Source organism: Emydura macquarii, unplaced genomic scaffold, assembly GCF_026122565.2.
Source record: "Emydura macquarii macquarii isolate MOO-44397 ecotype Brisbane River unplaced genomic scaffold, CSIRO-AGI_Emac_v2 contig_2372, whole genome shotgun sequence".
Lineage (NCBI taxonomy): Eukaryota > Metazoa > Chordata > Testudines > Chelidae > Emydura > Emydura macquarii.
In genome coordinates, this window is record NW_027132509.1 from 3,484,538 (window position 1) to 3,511,292 (window position 26,755).

Sequence of the window (26,755 nt, forward strand, 5' to 3'; positions counted from 1 at the left end):
ATTTTGCAATAAAGCTTCCCATCTGATGAGATACTTGATAGTCACTTGCAATTATCTGAGCAACTGAAAGACATCTAGCTTTGTAATCCAGTTTCTTCAGGACAGAGATTTTTCCCTTCATAGATTTTAAGGCTAAAAAGAGCAACTGTGATCATCTAGTCTGACCTCCTAACATACGTCTTAGAATCTCACCGAGCCCATAGCTTCTGTTTCAGCTATGGCATATCCTTTAGAAATCTATCCAGTCTTAATTTAAAGACTTCAAGTGATGGCAAATCCACTACATCCCAAAGAAAGGTGTTCCAAAGATTAATGACCCTCACTATTAAAAAGGTGTACATTGTTCTCATCTGAATTTGTCTAGCGTCAGATTCCAGCCATTTGATCTTGTTTAATCTAGCAGAAAAAGACATATAAACCCTTTACTGTCAGAAATTTCTTCCCTGTGTAAGTAATAGTAGACCATAATCAAATCATCTCTTATGCCTTCTCTGGTATAAACTAACTATATTGAGCTTCTTAAGCCTCTTTCACTAAAGAGCATGTTCTCCAGAAATTTAATCCTTCTGTAGCTCTTTTCTGAACTATTTCTATTTTTTCAACATCCTTTCTAAAGTATGGATGCTAGAACCCATAAGATCTCCAGAACAATTGGCTCATATTATTTTAAAGAACAAGAATCCAAAAACTTTTATCCAGTGTAGGTGGCAATGGATGCCTCATGGATCTAAATAGCTCTTCAGGGCAAGGAACACCTATTTGTAATAAGTTTGTCGAGTACCTAGCACAATAAGACTGAGGCATCTAGGTGCTACTGTAATACAAAATAAATTTAAGGAACCTGAAATAAAGTTCAAAAGTTTTATATATACACACACCACAAAGCAGGTTACTGTTTAAGATGCTATGAAAAAAAACCAGCATCTGGTGGAGGAATCTATGGCAAACTCCCCATCTCAGCACTCAAAAATCTTTCTTATTAAACTGAAGCATCCAAACTGTTTAGCTTTTATGCTTTGCATATGAATCTAGGGTTGATAGGTAGCATTTAAAAATCTAACTAATAAAGGAGAAAAATAATTTGCCATGGACATAATTCAAAATTGTAATTTAGACATATCTTCTTTCCATATACTACGTTTGAAAGAAAGAAGCCCCGATTATTCCTAAAATTTTGCCTAAGATATCACAGCGGGAATGTAGGGCAAAAATGAAATATTTATGACAATTTCCTTTCCTTTCTGAATAACCTTTGACACAAAGGATAGTACCCTTCACATATTAATATAAATGCTCACTAACAATTGATACAGACGGGCTGAAACCAACAAAGAAAAGTATCTTCAGAAACCAAATTTTTCTTGGCGTCAATTTGTTACCTGGGCCAATCACACAAAATATTTTCAGCTCAAACTAATATTCTGCAAATACCAAAACCTCTCTATCATCAATAGATAGATAGATAGATAGATATCTTTAGTCATGTGAGTAAAGTGACTCGTGCTTACATGTGTGAAGGATTGTAAAGAAATCCCTTTACTAAAAGAATGTTTTGCTAGTATGAGATTTACTGTAAAGCCAGTAAGAATTACCTAATGTGCCCCCTAATTTTAAGTATAGGAAACCATTTTGTAAGACACAAAGGATTAAAAAAAATAAACGGCATGACATTTATTTTGTAACGTTACCATTAATATCTGTAGAAACCTTTTATTGTCAGTACAAAAGTTAACAGATTTTAATAATTTTTCCCAATTTTTAATAAGTAAATCAGTGTAATTTGCATCTGTATTGCATGGCTATATCAGTGTGAGTGGGTGTTTTGAAAATAAAAACACAATACTTAAAAAATATACAAATGGAAGAAATGCAATAATATTTTGTCTGACCCCAGCACTATGCCTGATATTGAGGAATAGTTTGGAAAGATATACTGGAGCCAGCATGAACTAATCCCTTAAAAAGATGGTAGTATTCCTATGGCAAATTGTCATTATAAAACCTCTTTCTTTTTAACTTTTGTTACAATATAGCAACAGCCTGAAAGGCTATTATCAGGCCAAAAGATCTGGAACCCATTATCAAGTCAATGAAAATAATACTAGTTAATTTGATGAATGCACAACGCAGAATGGAAGCTCAGCTCTTTTTAGAGCAGAACATTCTGCTTCGGTTATAGACAAGTTAATGTCTTTCCTTACTTGAGGAACCCATTAAAGACTCTCTCTTTTTTTTTTCCCCCCTTAGAAAGATTGTGCTATTTTGGCCTTGGAAAATATTGTTCAAGAGTCACATATACTTTAGTGATAGCTACAAAACCAGAGATACAGAGAACAGAATGCCTTCTTATTAAAGGATTTTTTTTATAATATGGGAATTTTGATTTTGATAGGATCATCTGACACCGAAGTTCAAAACACAAATAAATCAAAAGCAAAATTCTTCAAATTAGTTATATACTGTAAATATTTCTTTTTTTTTAAAGATCTGACAACTACTAAAGTCTGAGCAATAGATCTACTAGATCTCTGTGCTGCCTGCTTAGAAATGCCTTTTAAATTACAAAAAAAACAACCCAATAAACGATTAATTGTTTTGTACATTACCAATTAATTAATAAATTAATGATATACCATTTTCCCTGAAAGCAAAGTATTTTCCACCTTTGGATGGTGAAAATTAAGAAATTCTGTGTAAGAATAGCATTTAGCTAATAGCTGTTAAAAAAGGGACTAATTTGCTAGGTGGATTGGAACATCCATTTTAAAATCAATACAAAAAATAATTCATTGTAAATATATAATATATATTTATACATATTTTGAATATATTTACATACATCCAGCACTTATATACTGCATTTGTGCTCTGTAAGTGTGTGCCAACATATATTTTCTCCAAATATTACAAAATACACAAGAAAGGCAGACCCAGAGTTTGCCTTAAGTCCAACTGGTCCATTGTACAAAGTCCATTGCAGATCGCAGTGAACCAGAAATTTGACATGGTGAGGTATGTCCATACATGGCCCATAAACATTCTTTTTCTTTTGGAAAAGCTAAAGAGTTCCAAACTATATAATTCTTTACATACTTTCTGACCATCTTCCTCCAAGATATTTTTTATTCTTCTTATATTTCATATGTACAAACAGAAACATTAGAGTCCTGGAGAAAAGAGCTCTTTACTTGTGGTAGGTAGGTTGGCATTCTTCATTCTGCATTCCTCTGAGGAATAAGAATGGTTTCTTTTCATGTTTTAACACTGCCATTTATGTGTTGGTACTTGGGAAGACAGGGTTCATAAGGCATTGGATCGGGAGAAAAAACAGAGTCATCACCTGAAGAACATGAACTCCTAGTGTCAGGGTAACTGGGTGAATACTGTTCAAGAGGTCCACTGAGGTCCAGATATTCCTGTAATGGAAGGGAGAAATAAGATCATTTATATAAATGACAATAGGACATGGCCACCTGATCTGTATACTTCACAGAAAAAAAAAAAGATCAGCTACATTCAAAACAGACTGTGACCTATACATCTGAAAGAAAGAAAGAAAGAAAGAAAGAAAGAAAGAAGACAGTCAGTTTAATGCAGACGTGTCATTTCCAACAACATGAACATTAACTGCATCAGTGGAAATAAACACGCTCACCACATCAAAAGAGGACTTTTTGCTTAAAAATGAAATTTTCATTCTAAATAGAACCATTTTTCTCTAGCATCTGGTAATGATTTGGAGAAGGAAATATACTTCCATTTTTATATTCCTTTGGTCAATTTGACTATCTGGTTTTCAATTTAGATTTAAACATGTACTGCACTGGCATACTTATGAGAACTGAAATGAAAAACAACAAAACCATATTCACTGGATTTTGGTTCTCTGCACTACATTCCCTCCCTCCACCCCCCCCCCTTTTTTTTTTTTTTTTTTTTTTTTTTTTTGCTCCCCTAGAGTAGTCATGACCACACCAGTATAACAAAAAAGAAATATCAGTTTAATTCAAGGTTTGGGTTAAGTAACTTCTGCTAGAAACAACAGTTTTGGCAGGAGAATAAAGTTATTTTTTCCCTTGAAATGTTCCTTCTCTTTCAACTTCTGAAGGGCAGATGTATTCATTTAAATGCTATCTCTTCATTTGCTAAACCACAAGTCATGATCATGCTGATGAAACAAATCTTATCAGTCAGTTTTTTATACTGCAGTGGATACTTTCACTTAATTATTTGATTAAAATTATTTGTCAAATCAGAAATTCATAAAGTGTCAGGACTTTATGCTTGCAGCTTTAAAATGAGGGCAACAATGGAGGCTTTAAAACAAATACACACAGCAGGCAACACAATGGTTCACAGAGCGCAGTTTTGATCTATCATAACTTCAGATTTCACAAGCAATTTTTTTTCAGTTGGCCTTTTTGATTGTATGAAGATAGGATATACACGTATGTTAGGGAAAGGGCTAGAGCACCGGAATGGCTGGAAATTTCTGACACACATGGAAACAGGAAGTACTGGAACATGAGAAAGAGAGACCATTCTTATGAGATTTCTAGCCCAGATCGCAGATCTATGAGTTTCATATAATTCAGTAAACATGTGGGCTGAGATCCTCACCCCCACTCCGGCTCCTTTACACCACCTACAAGAGCCAAAAGGAGCTAAAAGCCTCATATCAAGCTTGAGGAGGATTACTGGAGCTGGCCTGGTGGAATACAGAGATAAGGCTGCCTCCCAAAGACCCCTTGGCAAGCCCCAATGCAGGGGGTCTGCCAAGTGGGTGGGGGGGGAGTGCATCAGAGGGGCTTGGCCATAGCACACAGCACTGTGGAGATTATGGGCAACACAGCAGCCCACAGGTTGAGGGCAGTCTGCAGTAACAAACAGGATGTAAAGGTGGCTTTAAGCCCCCGTCTCCCTCTTAAGGATGCAGCACAGAATCTCACCCTTGAACTTTTGAATATTTATCCAACCCAAACCACCGAACTTTTTGGTAGTTGTGATTCAGTGGTCAGAGAACTGAAATGATCCTATCTGTATACCTCAATGCATTGCTTGCTACAACCAGTAGATTTTTCAGACCTCTGAAAATAAGGTTTTAGAATAAAATAACGTCATCTATTTTTAACTGGAATGGTGCTAGAAGTTGCCCTTGTAGAATTGGATGGTTTCTCCATATTCCCCTCTGGGTTCCTGTTCCCCTAGCAGAACTATTTCAATTATCCAAATTAACTCCTAGCCAGATCATTTGAAATCTACCATTTACTTTAGCTGCTTTTTCTGACCTAATTACTATAATTGAGAATCAAACTAAGTTGATAAATCCAGAATATCAATAAACTCTAGGTTCCTTCCCCATGAAACCGTAATGCTGAAATGTAATAATACCACCCCCCCAACTCCACCTCCCCCTGCCACACACATCCTGAATGTTGATATGCTGAAAATATTACGAGATATATAGAGGGACACATGAAAACGCTTTAATGTGTGTCTGTTTTGTTACATAAATCAAAACCTGCTAGAAGGAAAATCATGATTTCATTAAGGGATATAGTTTAACTGTATATGACCCCAGAGGAAAATTGATAAATAGAATAATAACAGAACTGGGGCAGTTTCATATTTTAATAAATTACGTTGATGTCATGAACCATATGCTCTGATCTGCTGGTTAAGAAGTGAACAATTTACTCACCTCATTAGTTGTGAGAGTTAGAATTCGATCCAAGTCTTCTACCAACTGCTTAAAAGTTGGTCTCTGAGAAGGCACTGCATGCCAGCAATCTCTCATCATCATATATCTGTACAAACATGCATTTCACTGGATTAATTTAACCTTATATATCCTTGTTACCTTGTTAATTCACAATTATTATTATTTGTATTACTGCAGTGCCAGGGAGCCCTGGACATGGACCCTAATGTGGTCACTATTGTGCAAAACTTCACTTCTGTTAAATTAGGGTTTAGCAATGAGCTTGCATTTCTAGTTTTATACCACTGAAAATAATTGTGAAAACCCAGCATCTAGATCCCCATATTTAGGCCCTGATTCAGGGAAGCACTTAAGGCTTCAAGTGGAACTAAATCACATTCTTAAAGTTGAGCGCATCTTTAAGGATTATGCTGGATTAGAGATTTTAGTCTCTGTGAATTGTAATTATTGCTCTTCCCCTACTAGAAGTACAATGTAATGCCTGTTATGTCCTGCCGAAGGGCATTACCCAGGGTCTGGCTTGGAGGGCAGATCTATTGGTTTCATCAAAACAGCACGCAGGCAGAGTGTGACACTTGGCATGACATGTATAGATTTTGGCCATAAGCATGACAATTCATTTGACATATATGGCCCCATTTTCACATACTAGGAGCACCCCACATCCACCAATTGAAGCTAACAGAGGTGCTCAGCACTTCTGAAAATCTGGTCTGTTTCATATCCACCCTGGACCACTCATGTTAAATTATTATAGAGCTATCTACTGTACAAAGGGCTCAGCACGTCGTACTGCACTGTAACAGATATAGAACATTAGTACAGCATATTGCAGATACACAGAAACACAACTAGTACTTGTTAATTATATGCTTGGCTTTTCCTATAACTGGGGAGCTAAAATGCTGTGGCACAGGTATGTATCATTAACTTCGCATGCTGATATTTTTTATCTGAATACAAATATTTTGAGAGCCAATGGGGTGGCCTTGGGTATGTGTTGTGCACTGCCTCAGGTCTCTGGCTTCCTAGGAGGCCAAAGGATAGGCATAACTTCTAGCGGAGCACTACACTCTTGAGAATAGAAAAAGTGGCTTGTAACGTTCTATCCTGCTGGGTGATTAATAAGTGGTGTAAACAGACTCTGGCACTTCCTCCTCTTTCGCAGGAGAAATGATGGATGCTACAAAGGGCCTTTAAGAGGGAGAGAACAAAATTGGGGGAAATGTGTAGCAAAGATAGTTAAGGGTCATACTCAAAGGCCCAAAAGAAAAGAGAGTACCTCTGTCACCAAATGCAGATAATGGTTTGCCAATAGATTTTTTAATACACTAGGACTGAGTGTAAACAACAAATATACCAAAGACTGACTTGTTGAAAATACCCAAGTTAAGTGAGTAAATGTCTATCCTGTAGCAGACATTTCCTGGAGACATTTTTAAACCATTTATTTTTTATATGCAATGGTCCCATTTATAGTCAAGCAGCTTAGAAAATGTTGGATTCTGCATGAGACATCAAGTCAGTATTAGCTGTGTGGCTATGCTAGTGTTGTATTTATTATTTCAGCAACTAATGGTCCTTACAGTTCATTGGTGCAGTTGGCAGGCTTATCCATTCTGTGCCCTTCTTTAAGCAGCTTAAAAAGTTCCTCCACTGGAATTCCTGGATAGGGTGATCCTCCCAAAGTGAAGATCTCCCACATCAACACACCAAATGACCAACTATGGCATAAAAGGGAACAATGTATTATTAAATTCATCTTACCTATAAAAAGCATAGGCATATCCCTGAAAGGTACAGAGAACAGTGATTCCTTATTACTTTCTGCAACAGTTTAAGGGCCAGATTTTACCAGCCTTACTCACACTGAGTAGAACTTGACTTCTCAAATACTTCCATTGATTTCACGGAGATGATTCATTGAATAAGGAACTATTCAATGTAAGAAACAGCAGCAGAATCTGGTCCTAAATTTGACCACAATTCAGCAGTCCATCCTTATTCAGAAAAACAGCTAAGCATGAAATTAACTTTATGCATTTGTGACTTTATGCATCTGATGATTTCAGTCGGATGTAAACACACGGTTACAATTAATCATGTGCATAGGTGCTTTTCTGAATAGGGACTGTCTTAAAGACATTCTTCCGTGTTTTCCTGAATTGAGTCCTCTGTGTGATGTTCTCCAAGCCCCCAAATTGTCAGTTTCCAGGGCTATTGTAAATAAAACTGGAATTGTATCTGACAGTATAATTATTTATAGAATACATATATGGTAGAGCGGGTTGGAAATATTCTGACAGACCATTTATCTTTCAGAAAATGACAATTCATTAAAAACAAAACATTCCACAAGAATGTGTCACTTTTGGCCAATTGTTTGCAGGAAACCCCAATGAGCCATGGAGCTGGACTTCTGGGTCCCAGAACCTTGAATACTACTAAATATATAGACAGATAAAATACATTTTTCAAGTAAAGGACTATATGTAGAGACATAGGGCAACTTTTATTGCAAGTCTGCTCAAATAAGTTGCTAAAATATAATTCTATTTTATATATAAATTATCTCTCTCAAAAATATTAAATCAGCTACCTTTAACTTGTGTTAATGGTTTTGTTAACAAATAATGAAAAACAACATGTGAAAAACCAAACATACATAATATATCATTAACATTTTTATAAGAATGCACATTAGCTAGGACAGTGTTTCTCAATGATTGGTCTGTGGACTGGTCCTGGTCCCTGAAATCTCCCAGACATAGTTTAGGAAGGCAGCAAGCCGGTCCCTGGTATCAAAAAGGTTGAAGAACATTGGACTAGGATATTCAAAATTGAATGGTGATTTTGGGGACCCAGCCTGATACACCTTAAATAACGGTGGCCCAATTTTCACAGGGTGGGTGCTCAGCACTTTCTGCAGATCAGATGCCTCAAAAATTAAGACACCCAAAAATCACTAGTTATGTTCGAAAATCTTGGCTCTTGGTCTTAATCCTTCAGTTCCTCATATGGGGTGGAAGGGTGCTGCACTCCTGTGTGAGTGCAAGTGGAAGTTATATAAAGATGTAAGTGTTCTGATTAGGCAGGACCAGACTCCTCCCTGTCCTGCTTTATTTTTTCTTTTTAACCTTTCAGTTATGCGCAATTCTTCATGCCTGTGCTGTGTAGCATCAAGCTCTTTAGGGTTAATAGCATCTCATATAAAAATAAATGTGCAATTTCCATCAGCACTGTATAAAGACTATGCAACAAAAGCAATGTTTACATCTTTATGAGAAGTGTCAATTAGCGTTGTGATTCTGAGACCCAAAATGACTGAAAAAGAGGGCGCTTCTGCTTAAATCAAACGAAGTATAGGAAACCAACAAACTGGAAAATAGTACATATTACATACATCACACAAGAGAGTTTATTTTGTTGCAAATTGTAATCCCAGTGTTAAAAGGGGTGCTAAAATTAGTCTAGGAAACATTCAAAGAAAACAGAACAAACCCCAAGAGGTTACGTCAGCTAGATACAGTGGGAGCACTTAAAAAGTTTGTTCCAGTTTTAGAGGTAGTACTGATTCCAGTTATTTCCAGTACTTAAAATAGGAAACACTTCTGGAAGCAGTACTACCTCTAAAACCAGAAAGAACTTCACAAGTGAGCCCACTGCAAATTTTACCTATCATAGCCATTTTTATTCACATAAATTTGGACAAGTGAAAATTTCAGGATTATTTCCTTTTTTTTTAAAAAAAAAAAAAAAAAAGAAGGAAGTTCAGAATATTCCCAAAGCCAAGCAAATTAGATATATTCTTTGTAGCTGCACATCCGTAAATAAGTTCAAGGGGGGAAACTTCCGCACTGATAGAAGGAGTTTAGCATTCTCCACCTTTCATGTGCTTTGAAGCCACGCAGATTAGTAACAGAGTATTGGTTAGCAGTCTACCATAAAATCCTCACTTTCTATGGGCAACTCCTGCTCCTTCTATTAATAGGTGAAACAGAGAAAGCAAGCGGTTAAGATTTAAGGAAAGCAGGAAAAGATATAAAGATTCCCAAAACTGTAACTTAAAAAAAAAAAAAGGCTAAAGAAAATAAAGTTACTTACACATCACTTTGATGTGTGTAAACTCTGTCAAATAGGGCTTCTGGAGCCATCCACTTTACAGGCAGCCGGCCCTAGAAACATGAGGGGGGGGAAGGGAAATAAGAAACACAGAATTAGAATTGTGGTTATTCACAAGGCAGTTTCAGCAATGGATTTCTAAAATATTCGATTCGTTCATATAAAAATGCAGAGGTCAATGGAGCGATAGAACAAATCAACACATAGATTACCTCGCTGTTCTCAGAGAAAACAAAGACCTACATTCTCCAGCCCCCTTGACTCAAATGAAGAGATGTAAACTTTTCAGACAAAATTAGCTAAGGCCCAGAGGAGCCACAGCATGGCCCTTGCAAGCCACTTATCCCCCACATTGCCTGGCAGTGGGAGGAAAAGGAGGAGAGCCTGATGTGGGAAGGCCTTGCCCCAGGCGTCTTCTGCAGATAGTTAGGGCTACTGGATTCACATTCATCCTGCTCCCGTGGCCCAAACCCATGCATGGTGAGCACAGAGGAGTTGCAGAGGCTTGGCATTTCCAATGACGAGTCTGCAGAGCCATGTCTTACTCCAGGACTGATGGTGGGTTCTATTCCCTCCATGACAACCAGCATGGAGTTGCCCCACATAAAGCCTGGTTTCACCCTTAAACGTGCAATGGATAGTAGCTTAGAAACTTATTTGCATGAGTTAACAACTAAATGTAATAAATCATATCAATGCTTTGCACTAAGGATAGCAACTTGAATCTGAGAATCTCAAAGCACTTTGCAATGCTCCCATTGACTTCAAATGGAATTGTGGTTGCTCAAGGTCTCCGAAAACTAGGTGCAAAGTATCTCAAATTAGGTATCCGAAATCAGAGACCACTTTTGACATTTTTGGCCTAACTGCCTTGCTCAAGGTCACACAGAAGATCTGTAGCAGTGTGGGGAATAAAACCCATTTCCTGACTCCAATCCCACTTTGCTACCACCACAGTAAAGTGTTTACAAACCTGAATGCAGTGCAAGTGTAAACAGAAATATGCATAGTAATGTGCATTATTCAGGTACCATAAAAAGAAACATTTTACGGTTTACTAAAAGTTTTCAGAGACCGTGGGCTCTGATGGAAAGCCCACTGAAGTTAATGAGAATCTTTCCATTGATTCAATGGACTTTAAATCAGGCCCTGTGAAAAGCACTACTGAATTTTATTATTTATAAGGAATCATGTAATATATATTCTCTTTGGTTGTGTAAACAGATAACATTCATTGCTTAGTAAAAGTGGTTAGAGATGCTTCCTTGATTTCTATTTTATTTTCTGTGATTAAAAGTTAGGCTGGTGTACAAGAAGTCCATTAGGATTATAATCACAATACTTTAATGACCCACTGAAAGAAATACTGGTTCCAGAGATAACACCGAAATCCACTTACATTAGTAGTCTTTTTATAATAATCTATATTGTTGATGTCTCTGGCCAAACCAAAGTCTGCTATTTTCATCACATTATTTTCAGTCACCAAAACATTTCTTGCTGCTAAATCTCGATGAATGCACTGAAAAAGAAAAAAAATAATAATTGCTGAATGTGCGAGACATATTAAAAATGAAATTGCTTCTAACATGTGACTTCATTTTCCCTTAAGATTTTCTTGAAGCAGAAGGTGTATTCAGCATATGATAATTACTATACTATAATCAAAAAGGACATGGAGTGTTATTTTAATGTCTATCTTTTCAGTTTGAGGAACTGCTCCAGAAATCTTTTGGAAAAGCTAGTTTTTATAAGACTTTCAGCTCAATTTTATGGTAAGCAAAGGCTTGGATGCTTATCCAAACTGAACCAAACCACCTAGGATTCACAGATCACACTATATCATAGCTAGTTGCAGGTACAGGTCTTCCATCTTTTTAATTATAAATCCTACTAATGAAACTGTTTAATTATTTTGGCTCTTTCAAATTACATTGGATTGACAAAGCTTCAACTTGACATACTCATGGTAGCCCTAGTGTACACAACATTAATGGTTATTATGTGCATGGGATTAAAATGATATACATTATTTATGTATGTTTAATCAATGAGTGCAACAATTTTTTATATAAAAGATGTTAAAATAATAATTAAAAGCACACACCATGCAATATAAAAAACTAAGGATATTTGCATATCTGTGGTGTGTGCATAATTTATCCGGTGGATTAAAACAGTTTAATTTTGTAAAATACAATTTGGGAAGGTCGTTTTGCTGTTGGGAAGGCCCACATATTGAAGATGAAAAGTTAGTTCCCTCATAACTTTTCTTCTTCATTTAAGCTCCCTCCTGAAAATTTACAATTGACCTTTCCCAGCACTGAAAGGAAGGCTTGACCGCTGATGGATACCACTGCTGTGTTGTGCTAAGCAGCTCTGTCATGAGCAATACAAGGTAGCAGCAGAGACGTACTGAGATTTGAACCCATTTTGGATTTCTCTCCAGGATATCCTACTTCTCCTGGAGTTCAATATCCCTCCTCTTTCTCTATCTTTTTATTTTGGGTTATTTTGGGGTCATCCTTTTATTCTAGCATGGACATCCCTCCTTGCATGGATATCCTCAGCCAAACCATTAGTTAAGTTTTACTATACAGTAGATCGCTGTTTTTGAGGTGGGTGAGTTGGTGTGTGTGTGTATATATGTTAAGAGGCTCTCATATGCGGTAGTTTATGCTGGTAATTCTCTCTACCTGCATGGCCTGCCCATCTTCTACTTTTCCCTAGGCTAACCTGCCAGCGGACTTCAGGTCCCAACTGTGCTCCTGCACACACATGACCAGCCATCAAAACAGAGCTTCCAGAGGCAGAGCTTCAAAATGATCTATTCCAAGAAGCCTCAGCAGCAGAAATAAGCTGGGCTGGCCTGCCCTCTCCCTGCACACACCTCCTCCACACAGACATCAGGGCTCAGTTGCCCCAGCACCCTGTGCCAATACAGATCCCAACCCCTTTTGCCATTCTTTTTCTAAATACCCCCTCACCAACATTGCTTCTTGCATGCCTCCTATCATCAAAATAGTAGTAGTATTAATAGCCATATCTGATTGTTGCCATTACTGACTGCCTTGTCTTGGTGATTTGCTCCATGTCCCTTTTGATCTGGTCCAAACCCATGATTACGTACCTGACAACTCTCAAACTATAGTCCATGGAATGACACATTTTGAGAACCACACACTGAATGACTGGAAGGTTGGAAGAACAGGTGTCAAGGGATCTAGGGAAAAATTTTAAGACATGCCTACGTCCTATTTTTCAAAAGTAACCGAGGAACACTTAGGAACCTTAGTCTCAGTAAAGGTTAATGGGATGTAGACACCTAAAACCCTTTTGAAAACCAGACTTGATCTCCTAAACTTCTTAGGTGCTTTTGAAAATTTTACCCAGAAATACTATATACAAGAGGGATTGATTAAAATCTCCTGTATTTGCATGTACATTTTTCATGGGATTTTTTAAATGAATCAGTAAGCCACTTTTGATTTGAAACAACAAGAAGCTGGTCTCAAATAGTGAGATCTCTGAAGAACAGGAATGCATTGTCCTACGACTTACTCCCTTTGTTTTCTCCCTGCTCTTGGCCTTGTGCAATGCCTTACTTTTGTCAAGTTCTGCACTGATCAAGTGTTTCCAGGACTGGGATTAGCTCAAGGGTGGAATGGCTCTCATGAGCGTGTGTATCACGTGATTTCTTGGCAGTATCCTACAATAGCATTGTAGTGTATGTGCTCCTGAAGCATACCCATATGCACAAGATGTGTCAGCCGAGACGTTCATTTTTTCCCCTTTCATATTGGTTGCCTGCTTCCTTGAGTGGACGTACTATACCAAAAGGCTATGGGTCACATCCAGTCAAGTGTTTCACTAGCAATTTACACCAGCCTTTGAGATGGGTACCTTAGGGTGCTTTGCCCTTCCTACTTTCAAATGTATTCCATTAGTAAATTTCACACTGATAGACTGAGTGCCTTCCAAGTCTCCCATGTTGTACTCTGACATTTAGTCTCTCATAACATAAGGATAAAACAAATTTAGACCTTGATCCTGCAATTAGATTTGCACAGGTGCATGCACGGAGATGCAATAAAGTCAACGTCTCCCTGCACAGCAGGACTTGAGGCTCATACTCCAGCTGTCTTTTCTTTCGTTGCCAACAGCCATATCCTTGTGGGTGGATATGCAAGGGACCTGGTGTAACACCTACTAACCACATTTTCTACTCAGCCTTAGAGAATCTGGCCCTAGGTCTCAAACAGAACCCATCTTATTCCTAATTCCCTGTATTAGCATAGCAATGTGGTCTGTTTGCAGGGTGGTTACACAGTACTATTTAAGAGTTTCCTAATTATAATTTAATCCAAGTTATTGGTTGAGTAGGCTTTTACCAGAAATAGGTCTCTAGGGACAGGGTAAAGTAAATATGCTCTTTCACTAAGTTTGCACTGTTGACAAGTATGGGTTTTAAGTAGAGTTGAGTGCATAATTTGCAGTGAATAATGTATTCAGTTTATTTTTGCCTCTTCTTCTGTTCACAAATATCCACGAGCAGTTTAAGATTTTCTCAGAAGGGTTTTCTAACATTCTCCAAACAACTTTGGAAACAGTCAGTTTATTTTGCATATTTGATATCTAAACTATGTTAATAGATTTGATTGGAAACATAGGTGACATGGCATGTTTCTGTTCCCTGACTGAGGAACATAACTCTTATACTCAGGTGAATACCTGTGCTTTGAATTCAGAAGTTCATTTTATGGAAATATTCTCCAATATTTAATTAAAATGCTCTGTTCTCAGCCCTGATTTAGCTAGGTACTTAAACATGAGCACAACTCTAACCATATGAGTAGAGCACCATTAACATCAATGGGACTTATCAAGGGCACAAAGTCATGCACCTGCTAGAACAAGGCCTCTATTAATATTTCTGCTGTTAAATACATTCTCTCATTAACACAGAAGGAGTCAGACTAAAATTGAAGTGCATTAGTTTAAAGTATCAAACAAATATTCACAGAAAGTTTTGGTCAGTATTTGCCTATCTCCACCTACTTTCTGTGAAGCCAAGTATTCCATGCCCCTTGCCAGTTGGTATGTGCATGATACTAAGTCTTTGAATGTCATCTGCTCTTCCGGTACCCTGTTGATATCAAATGAATATTCCATTCCAGGGGGTCGCCGTGCTCTAAGGTACTCCCGCAGATTCCCTTTAGAAGCATATTCAACTATCACATACAATGGACCTTCGATAAACAGAACACACAGCATGAGAATTGAAACAGGCATAAACGATTTTTAACAGAATCTTATATAATGCTTTCCATCTTCACAGCACTGTACATACATACATTCACTAACTAAGTGTCATACCAGCCCTGTGAAATTGGCAAGTAACATTTTACAGATAAGGAAAAAGAGGCAGAAACATTGTTAGGTGATTTGCCCAAGGCCACACCGCAAGTCAGTGGTATAGCCAGGATTAGTACTCCAGAGTTCGTAAATCCCAATCTTGAGTTCATTCCTTTCAGACCAGGCTGTCTCCTGCACTTTAAACATTTTCAAATAAAAAATTGTATGAAACCCCAAAAGATAAAACTGCTTTTTAAAATATCATTAGTTTTCCTGTCACCTTTACACAGTTCTGAATTCCCTTATACCTCATAAATAGCTTGTATTAACAAAGTGGTAAAACATTTACAGAGTAAAGTTATCCATTCCAAATTACACGTTAAAAGTTTCACAAAAACAGGACTGACAGGGTCAGAATAAAGCGTGTAAAACTGCTGTAAAAACACTTTTCCCTATAGCAGAGATAAGTTACAGAGGTTTCACACTATACAGTATCCCTCTTAACATTAAAGCTGAAAAGCCTGTTTATAATCAGATATGAAAGTTAAAATATTGCTGCTAAGCTAAAGAAATATCTGCAAATCCCATCACAGCATGACTGTTTCCTTAAAAAACTCTTGAAAAATGATGATAAATGAGATATTTCAAGGCCTGTTTGAATGAAAACACTGGCGAGCTTTCTGCTCTTTACTCACCATCCTGTGTACAGGCTCCAAGAAGATTGATAATATTTTTGTGCTTCCCAATCATTTTCATCATCTCCATCTCTGACACCAGGTCAGATAGGTCTTTTTCCGTAGCATCATCTGCACAAGAGAAAACAAGTTCATCTCACATTTTCTGGCGTGCCAACTTAACTTGGGTTGTTAGCCATTGATCAGCTGATGTTACATCTTCTAAGGGACATAGGTTTAGCAATAAATGTGAGCTTCCAGGATTCATGTCATGTGAAAGAGTCATGTGACCTGATAAACCGTGGTCTCGGTCTCTTGAAACAGGCCGACCAGCCACCCCATTCAATAACATTCTATGTTTAGAGGAAAAGAAAAAAAATATGGGGAGATTCCCAAGAAAATGCAAAACCTGCCCTGGACTCTCAAACAATCAATAGTTACATCCTTTCTGAGAGCTAACCTTATAGCTAAGCTTATAACAAATATGTAGGTGTCTCCCTGGAAATGGAAAATCATGGGTATATTTAAATATATATAGTCTCTTCAGTGAATGAAAGCAACAGACAAGAAAACTGAACAGTTCTAACAAGACTTTGATTTGCTTGTAAATACACATTGCTGAAGATAAATAGGCTGTCAAAGGCATTGATTTATACTGAAAACTGCTGACAGCTAAGGTCAACTATGTGAACTCTGACCCCCTATAACGATAAAGTTCAGATGCCACAAAAGAAACTTTCTTGATAAAAATGACCACCTCCCCCTTTTACCTTTCAGCATCTTCACTGCCACAGTAACTGCCTCTTTTGGCCTGTCTTTGTCGATTCCCACTGCTTCTGCCATGACAACTTGCCCAAAGCAACCTTCCCCAAGGGGTTTACCCAGTGTCAGCCTAGAGGTGTAAACAGAGGATTAGCACACAACATCTGGTGAAGGGATGTAGCCAGTGAAATTCCAGAGCAAAACATAAAAAGCTTTCAAAAGCTTGCTATAGTATGAAGCATTTATCATATGGAGGTAGTGAGACTCCTGATGCATACCACTTTTCATGTACACGACAGCATGTTTTTAGTGAGTGCAGTGAGCATCCAATACTGGCAGAACAGTTACTAAATCCAGTTTTTGAAATCTCCCTTTGCTGGGAATAACAAACCCTATATTTGATGTCTAGCTTGTCAGATTTGTAGGACTCACAATATGTAATAATCAATGCCATTAAAATGCAATGTTTCAGAAGGGCCAATGGCAGATGAACTTGTCGCATCACTATAATATGGTCATTTTCTTCTTTTCCAGCCAGACTGCAGGGTAACAAGAAAGGGTTTATTTTTGTGTGTGGCTGAGTGTTTGGTTTCAGCTCTACTTGTTAACTTGAAGTTGGCAGGATTCTTGTGCTAAAGGGTGGTATCAACACCTTTGGGACCTTTTAAATATCAGTGGCTCATGTTGTATAAACCCACGGGCTGGAAGAAATTGAAACGTTAAAATGACTTCTCAACGGTTTAATTTTAGATCAAATTTCTCTTTCCATTTCTTGTGTGGAGGCCAGGGCAGCAGGTCTCTCTCTCTCTCTCTAATGACATCTTGAGATGAAAGGACGAGGTACCCTTCTGGGGCACAACCCTCATTTCTCCCACTAAAGGGTCCAGGATTGTGGACAATGAGGTGGCCAGACAACTTTCTGCTTGTGAGAGATGGGACGGAAGACATAGGCGAGAGGGTACGGAAAGGGGAAACTGCCAGTGACGACCAAGCTGATGCTCCAGAGGGAGTGGGGGCAAAGCAGCTGTGAGAGCATAGAGAAAGCTTCTCACTAAATATCTCCACGCCTTGAACCACTGCCAGGAGCTGCTACTGCTGGTGGTTCTCCCTCGCTCTGCTCTTCTCTTGTGAACACTGGCACCATTTACACAGGGACAGCCTCTGTCCTTGGCTGGCCAGTGCTCTCAGGAAGAGCACCTCCTCTCCCCAAATCACTCCCCTGAAATCCACCTTCTCCACCCTCCCCAGTCAGCAGTAGGATGCCTCCAAGTCCTTCAGCCCTCTCTCACCACTAGGGGAAGAGATCGGGGTATTACATTTACCTAAACCTGTGTCCCAGTACAGTCTCTGGAGGGACAATTTCCATGCTGTATGCTCTCTCCTGCCCCAGATGTCATACGAGAGTCTCTCAGCACCTATCTCCAGACAGAGTGGGAGCAGTAAAATTTGATCATAATATTTTTACTGTAAAATATTTTAACACCACCACTCAGTATCCAGGTCACCAGTGTGTGTAAAGTGTGTGGAGGCAGTGCCCACTAAACTCTAACACAGAGAAACTTCATTCTCAAATCTGGGGGATAAATAAACAGATAAAAACAAAGCTCGCAGGAGATTTGAGAGAGTTCGGTGCCAGTATCCGTGTTTACCATGCTACAGAATTACAAAATCAATACTTAAGGGCCACATTCTGCTCCCTTTGCTCACATGCTTTATTCTTCAAGTAGCCCCACTGGCATCAATGAATGACTTGTGGAGTTTGCTGCTGATACTCAGTGTGAATATAGCCGTAGGTATACAAGTAACATACAAAATGGCTATTAAAGATGTGAATTCAAGATGTGAATAAAGCCGTATATAGCTGCTGCTATTCAGTTTGAATAAAGGGATCCAAATATAACCGAAGGTATACAAGTAACATAAAAAACAGCTATTAAAGATGTGTGTGTGTCAACTTTTGGGATTAATATTCATTTCATATAAATAGATATATATAGGATGGGGTCTTCAAAAGAAAGCATTAAGCACTGGCTTATATCTGCTACCACTCAAGTAAAAGACAGTTTTAGCATGGAGGATCAACAGGAACAGATTAGAGCAGCGCTAAATTATTTTAAAATCCCACCTATTTCCTTGGATATAACAGGGAAAACAACCAAAAGATATTTCCTGCTGGGGCAATTTGATGGCCTTTCTTTAAATATTGCATTTTAATTGACTCATAATACTAGTGAGAATTAATCAACATGCTTTGGGTCTGTTTTTAGTGTGCACACTGGTCTGAAAAGGTGCAAAGACTGAAGGGCAGTGTATGCTACGCTGAGGTCATTCTGCATTTTATCCAGAACTAAAATTGAATTTAAGATCTTGGCAGAAGATAAACATTTGCATTGGAAAATGGTTAATTTATGTGTTATTGCACTGCTAGCACCAGCGTAACAATCCTGTCATTGTGTGCTTTCTGCCCCAGCCTAATAAAATGCCTCTAAATAGCCTCCTTTCATTGGAAACCAGCTCCACCTATATTTGTGCTGAATGCTGTTTTTAAATGTTTAGCACTCTAAAATTTTCCCCATTTAGTGAATCCCCCAAGGATAAGGGCTGACAAAATTATGCATACAGACCCCCACTGTCAACCAGAATATTGCAGGTGGCAATTACGGTGTATTGCACCAGTTTTTGGCTACATCATTCAAATAATTTCCATAACGGTTCTCAAAACATACATAATTACAACTCCTGTATCCAAGAGTTATAAGCCTGATCTTACAAAGGAAACAGTTCATGGTAAAAACAAGTCATTGTCTCAAACCAACCTAATGATTTTTTTTAATTAATACTAACTTCACTATACGTTTGTGGTTTTACCTATGTGAATATAATATAGCTCTCATGCCTACAGTTTAAACCCTTGATGACATTTATGGTCAAGATTATGCTCCAGTTTATCTTGCAAATAGTCAGTCTTATTACACTCCTAAGAACAGATTTTGCAGAATAGCTTTATAAAAAAAAAAAAGTTCCTGATAGGCCAAAATTGATGATAATCTCCGTTAGTGTTATACTGCATTTTCTATTTATTAAACACGCAAAAGGAAATGGTTTAATGGAAAGGAATAGTCCATGGACAAATCCCTGGTTCTGATTGCCCTTTAATACTGCTATTGTGGTATTACTTATTGTTATATGCACTCCTGGCTCATTGCTAACATACAAGTAAGATTTACTCCTTTGCTACTAACAGGTCAGTTACACAGATTACTAAAGTTTCTACAGGAGGACTCTGGTTATCTAAATGTCTTTAAAGGACATCGGAAAACTTTAGAATAAATCAAAATTACAAATATTGTAATCTGACATTTAGGAAGGGTTCAGATAGTTCGGATTTTCATTTAACTATATAAGGGAAAATACATACAACTAAAGTAATTCTTGAAGGGATTTGGAAAGAAAACTTCTTCCAAGTACCATGTTGTGATTTTGAGATATATGTAAGTGGTGTTAATGGAAATAGTCTACTTACTTATCTCTGGGGAACTCCCATTTTGGATCCTCTGGCAGTTCATACTCTGAGACACCTGCCAGCATTGGGGCATCAGCATTGGATGAGAGACGAGTGGTTATCCTCACCAGAGGCGTGTTGGAGTTCATGGAGGAGCTAGAATCTGCAGACACCTGTTATTGGAATACAAGATGCAAAAGGAGGAGATGTAATATTGGCCCAACTATTGGACAATGGCAGCACATTGTAACCGAGCCATCTGATATTCAAGAAAATGAAGAGTAGATAAACCACAAACTTCATGATGAAAATGCAACTGTGCAATTCGGACATGTTTATTTTCCCTTCTAAATAAAGCACTAACTCTGATTCAATTGCCAATAAGGATGAGTCAGTTGTATAAACAGAAAAATGTATAGAGTGTGTTAAATGTTTAAACACATTCACTATTAACTAAATTTATATCAGTTTCCCTCTTCTATGACCCAGATAATGAATTATTTAAACATTCACATTCATTTTAGTTGTCCTTTTTATTATTTTTATCCTATGCACACCTGAATCCATTTTTATTTTCTAAGAACTTCTATTTATTTCGTGCTAAACTGGGTTCACTAAGGAAGAGTAGTTTGGGAGAGCAACAGCATACAGAGAAATCCTGTTGTGAGGACAGATTCAGAGCTATACCTCTGCTGATGAAAGTAATAATTATATTTATAACACATCCCCCATTAGATCGCTTACGGCTGCATGGAACAAAATTTTAAAAAATGTGAAGTTAAAAAATACCAATCCTCTTAAAATGCAAACAAACAAAACCAAAAATGGGGTGAATTCCTGACCTCACTGAAGTCAGAAGAACTATTGCCATTGGCCTCAGTGGGTACAGATTTTCACCAGTAAGTGTAATTTAGACAAAGGTACTTGTGCACACAAATCAGATTGTTAGATTAAGCTGGTAGACATTTTTTAAATGGAAGTGTTTTCACTGAAAAATGGCCCTTTTACAAAAACCAAATTGTCGGCGTTGATTAAATGTTTCATTTTGGGGGACAAAGGGAAATATAGTCTCTTTTATTGATGGGGCCCTTTTTTTTTTGGTTTTGGTTTTTTTACTAAATTGCTACTGAAAATATCAAAAAGGTTATCAACATTTTTGGTTTACCGAAAAACATTTTTTTGGATAATTAAAAATTTCAATAACCATATTGATAGCATTTTTTATTTAAAAAAAAGATTGAAAACAATTCATTAAAAATTTTGGAAAAAATGAAAAATGCTTCCATTTCAAACACTGAAAAATTAAAGGAACTTTGCCATTTTGATTTATTTCATAAAAACGGGTTTTAAACTCTCCCCTCCCCAGCTCTATGGCTATATCCATAGTTCATTCAGCCTACAGAAATTCACAAATTCAATTTAATATTAGGGCCCTGAATGCTAACTGCTAAACAAAAATGGCACCAGCAATGTCACAGGTTACATTTGTGGGACAAAAATTGTTGCTGCACAAAATAAAGACAAAATGCCACCTTACAAATGGCATTTCCCTTACATGCATCCCACTGCTGTTTAATCTCATTGTTGCAAGATAATTTGAAAGCAAATTAGCGGTTTTTTTTCCCTCCACATATCTCAGGCATCTCTAGTGTTGCCACCCTGTCTCTGTCTTTAGTTTTGAGTCCATCTTTTTTCTCCAGGTAATGACAGTCTTTCTGGAAACCCAGTATCTTGTTGGCAGGGCTGGATGGAGGTTCTCTTGCAATGCCGTCATCAATACCAATCCTCACAATCAGCTGGCAGGAGGTGCTTGAAGGGTGGAATGGTTTGCAACACATCCATATGACTAACACACCTGATCTTTATTGTAATGGGGAGCAGGAGGCCTGTGGTCAATCCTGAGCCCAAGGCTTACACACAGCTGAATGACATGTGGCTAGTGTACAGTATTAGCAGGCCACATAATTCATATTTGTTCCAGATAGTCAGCAATATAATTAAATGAAAAAATAATAATAATAAATAAAGCAGCTCCCCACACCAACATGATTCATCCAGAGAGAAAAAACTTTTTCCTGTGAATGCCACTAAAAAACTCACTGCATCCTTGCTGCCTCTGTGACATCAGGCTACTGCACTTGGGTTCCCGTCTATATTAAACCCCAGTATAGTTACAATGTCTTAGCTCACTAAGGTGCTTAGAATCCAGGAATGGAGTTCTAAGGTGGGTGGTGGGGTAATGATGCTCTCACACGCTATATTTTGTTAAGACAAGACTTAAGACTTTCAGAAATATATTTCTAATCATGACTTAAGGGGGACAGCCCCTGAAAAAGACATTAAAAACAAAACAAAAAAGGAAACTCCCCAAGACTGTGATGTGACATCAGGTGGATTTGGCATCTTGATGTAGCTCCCTGGGGTCTGCCTACGGTCTAGAAACAGATTCTGATTGGGAGAAAGGTGCTGTGGGCTGCTTTCAACAAATTCACATATTAGCAAACCACTCCATTTTACAGTCGGCTGACAACCTGGCCTTCAAAAGGAATCTGGTCACCACTGATCAACTCCAACTTCTGAATCTATGGTATGTATATATGTGTACAAGTGACTACGAAAACTCAAATTAAAGTCAAATTTAATGTGGACTCTGTCCACTAGGGAATAATAAATATCTTACCCACTTGGGACATGAATAGACCATAAACAACACTGCTTACACAGCTATATTAAGCAGTGAACACAATTTAATCAGAGAGTCCCCACAACACTGCAGTGAGCTCATTATTATTATCCCCATTTTGCAGATGGAAACAATTACAGTGAGGTTAAAGGACTTACTCAGAGCCACACAGCAAGTCAGTATAAGACCCAGGATTAGAATTTGAGTTCCATTTTTATTTATCTATTTCCTTTCACAAGTGCTCTTTAAAATTATACTTCATAAAATGAACTGATAGCACAACTAGCAATATACAGACCAATTTGAGCAAAATGACAATTCCACTATCCCATGTGTCCTTCAGGCTCACAACTGCAGTGTTATTCTTGATTCCACTCTTTCCTTCTTCACTCATGCTGATGTTATCACTAGATTCTGTCAGTGTTTCCTATACATCTCCAGAATCCACCCATTTCTCTTCATCCACACGGCCAAGACCAGGCCATCATTATTTTTCACTTCATTCCTCCCTGTTGCGCCTTCCATACTCTCAGTTCAGGCTTCTTCAGTCTACCCAAAATGCTAACTCAAGCATCTATCTTGCTTGCCACTCTGACCACATCAAGTCCCTCTTCAAATTGCTTTACAGGCTTCGCACTGTCTTCCACATCAAATGTAAACTTCTTGTGCTCATCTTCAATGACCTGAGCAATCTAGCTCCTGCCTACCTCTCTATTCTCACCTCCTTTTATTTCTCCCTCACCTAACCCTTTAATTTCCTTCATTCTGGATTCCAGATCTCCTTCCATGCAGTCTTTTATGCCTGAAAATTCCTCCCTGATCCAATCTGTCATCCTCTACCCCTTTCCCTTTTTAAAGCACACTTCTTCCTAACGCCTATAAACCCTAGTCCTTTCAGCAGAAGTGGTAATATGCCTGATTCACAGAGGATGCAAGTCTGTATACAACTTCCAGATTTGAGAATTAGATCTTTATTTCAAGTTGTACAGGCTGATGCTTTTAACTCTAGAGGTCTCCAGTTCAATCCCTGGTCATGACCAAAACACCAAGTCATCATGCTAACTAATGATAAACACTAAACATGAATTGAGAGAAACAAAAACTGTGAAACTAACAAGACAAGTCCCACTTCATTAATCAGTCACACTGCTCTTTCTAACTTCCTGTTCCCCTTACTTTGCTTATACATTGTTTATTTTAGATCAAAAGATCTTTGGAGCGGGTATTCACTCTTTATACTTGTCTGTCAAGAGTCTAACACTCTATCAAGACTACATAAATTAAAATTTTTCTATACTTCCACAACAAGGAGTAGATACCTTGGGTGAAATCCTTGCTCCACTGAAGACTATGGCAAAACTCACATTGATTTTAATGATTTCACCCTTTATGTCCATGCCCTATATCATTTACTATTTACAAATGCCCCACTGTCCTTCTGTATTAACTGAGAAGCTCTTAACTCATACAAAACAATGAAATGACAGATATAAGTGAACAGAATACATCACAAAATCAGACATGTCCAGGAATTTAGAAAAGATACTGTGTTTTCTGCAACTAAAAGTAGGTAGAATTCATGGTGGCAGGCAATTTCTGAGAGAAGTAGTTTAAAAGCATAAATGGAATTTGGAATATTCCATTTGAATTTGCTTGGGCACCACTAAGTCCCCGGTGTTTTGGTAAATGCAGCAAGAGTGGCTCTCTTGATGCTTGGCAGGTGGAATTATTCAGAGTTGATAACTGTGCTCTCCTTTAGTAGCATATTAACAACCTAAAACAGTTCACATTCAAAACACCAATTTGCAGAACTTTGAGTAAAAGTTATAGTGATCTGACAGACATTTTACTTCATCTTCACAGCCATTGTTATTTTCACTGGGCATTGCACTATGAAAGTGTGAATAAAAAGATGCATTACTTAACTAATACCTCATGCGCATCAGAGAATGAGCTAATCAACCAGCTGGGTTTTGAGAGCTTCATTTCATTCATAGGGTGTCGTTAGTACAATCAACTATCTCTTTATCTTTGATCATTTGCTTGTCATTAACTTAGAAGAGGATTGTAGTTGGTGGCTTTATTAACTAGGTTTAAAAAAATGTTTAAATTTAAACTTGGAAGAAACTGTAAACCTGTAAGTCTATTCTGAACACAGAAAAATTGCAATAGTGTTGCAGAAAAATAGCTGAAATTTCTTGCCAGGTTCCATTTCAATATAACTGAACCTGTTTACTTCATATAGTAACCATGTAATTGATTAACCCCTATATGTAATAAAAGTCCATTAGGCTGGGTACAACTGATGAGTGAAATCCAGAGGGATTCCCCAGTATTAGTCATAAGGAAAGGAATGGACCATGCTCACAGGGAATATATTTTTGATTGATTAATTGGAGCAGTGCATGAAGTTATGGGAGCTGAAGGGCTATAAAAGCCCTGCTTCAGAAGAGGAAAGTAGCCTGAGTTGGCCCTTGGTCAGAGGAGGCCTTCCGAGGTTAGACAGCTATTTTAAAATGGCCTTCCCCCGCCTCCTTCTGTAATAGCAAATATAAGCCTTTGAAATCTAGCATGATGCAGTAGATCCACTGCCAGCCTTTAAATGGGCTGGTGTGGTACATGTTCTCCTCACTCATTCTTGAGCAGCTTCGCTGAATACTACAGAGGGGATTGCAGTTATGACCCTGCTCTTACTCCATCTCCCTTCTTTGGAGGATGTAGAACCAACAACAGTACCAATCTTCTACAGTCCCTGCACTACCTAGACTCTGTGGCTGGCCCCTTGCACAGACTTAAAATGGGGAGCAAGGAGTGTCCCACTCACTCCACCCTTATGCAACTACCAGAATGAGCCTTTATAATGAAGTAATCATCGTTGGATTAAATGCACTGAATTTAACCAGTTCAGAGAAAACTACTTTATATACTGTATATGGCATCCCAATATAAATAAATCTTGGTTGGAAATTCAAACGTAATGTGATGAAATCAGCTGTGGAAGAGCGTGTAATTTTCTGTAATTGATTTTGAAGGGATGTTTTCATCTGTTTATGATTTATGCAGTGTCCTAAAGCCTAGATCAGACAGGCACAGCAACTCAGGCTGTGAGGTTTTAGCAGCCACACAGTGACTTCCTACTTTCTACCTCTTTGAAGCTAATCTGAAGTCAGATGCATATTTAGTAAGTAAGCAATCAGCTGGGACAGAAATCCTGATAATACTTTCCCATCTAAATGATTTTACCTAAGCAAATACAAAGCAAATTCATTAAGTGACGTGTCTTGCTATAGTCAAGACATTTACAAAAACTGAACAGCCATACAAGTTTCAGAAAAAGATTCTGCTCAAAGAAATAACAAAGAACCTGGACAGCACTACTAGGCATGGCAGATTTTACTGTAGAGAGCCAGTGATATAAAAGAAAGAAACCAAAGTAATGTACTTTTAAAATACAAATCTATATTAAGAGAAACGTTTTGGACCATATCCTATCCAGATTATGTGAATATTTTTGGGATCAGGACCAAACTCATAGATCAATAATACATGACTATGTATTAATACAATGACTATGACAGCCCCAGATTTCACCAATTACCCTCTTTTCCTGACTCATATTCAATTTGTGATCCACTATAACTCCAGCATCCTCTTCAGCAGTACCCCCACCTAGCCAATTATTCCCTTTTGTAGTTGTCCCTAAGTGTAGTACTTTGCCCTTGTCTTTATTGAATTTCATCTTGTTGATTTCAGACCAATTCCCCAATTTGTCAAACTGGTTTTGAATTCTAATCCTATATTATGAAGTGCTTGTTCCAGTGTCTTTCCAGGTATTGCAGTTAGGCTGCCTGGTCTAGAATTCTCTGGATTCTCTTTGTTACCCTTTACAAAGATAAGTCCTATGTCTGACCTTCTCTAGTCCTCTGGGACTTCAG

General features: G+C 37.9%; 1 protein-coding gene across 2 annotated transcripts in view; it reads right to left on the reverse strand.

Moving 5' to 3' along the window:
* Positions 1-1,681: 1,681 nt before the first annotated feature.
* Positions 1,682-26,755, reverse strand: part of FGFR2 (fibroblast growth factor receptor 2) — a 113,441-nt gene continuing 88,367 nt past the window's right edge. For both annotated transcript variants that reach the window (XM_067561339.1, XM_067561338.1), the window contains exons 11-19: positions 20,159-20,310; positions 16,644-16,765; positions 15,895-16,005; positions 14,903-15,093; positions 11,244-11,366; positions 9,827-9,897; positions 7,309-7,446; positions 5,702-5,807; positions 1,682-3,416 (exon numbers count right to left, since the gene is read on the reverse strand). In XM_067561339.1, coding sequence (XP_067417440.1) covers positions 3,252-3,416; positions 5,702-5,807; positions 7,309-7,446; positions 9,827-9,897; positions 11,244-11,366; positions 14,903-15,093; positions 15,895-16,005; positions 16,644-16,765; positions 20,159-20,310 — 1,179 coding nt within the window. In that variant the 3' untranslated portion in view covers positions 1,682-3,251. The remainder of the gene's footprint in view (positions 3,417-5,701; positions 5,808-7,308; positions 7,447-9,826; positions 9,898-11,243; positions 11,367-14,902; positions 15,094-15,894; positions 16,006-16,643; positions 16,766-20,158; positions 20,311-26,755) is intronic.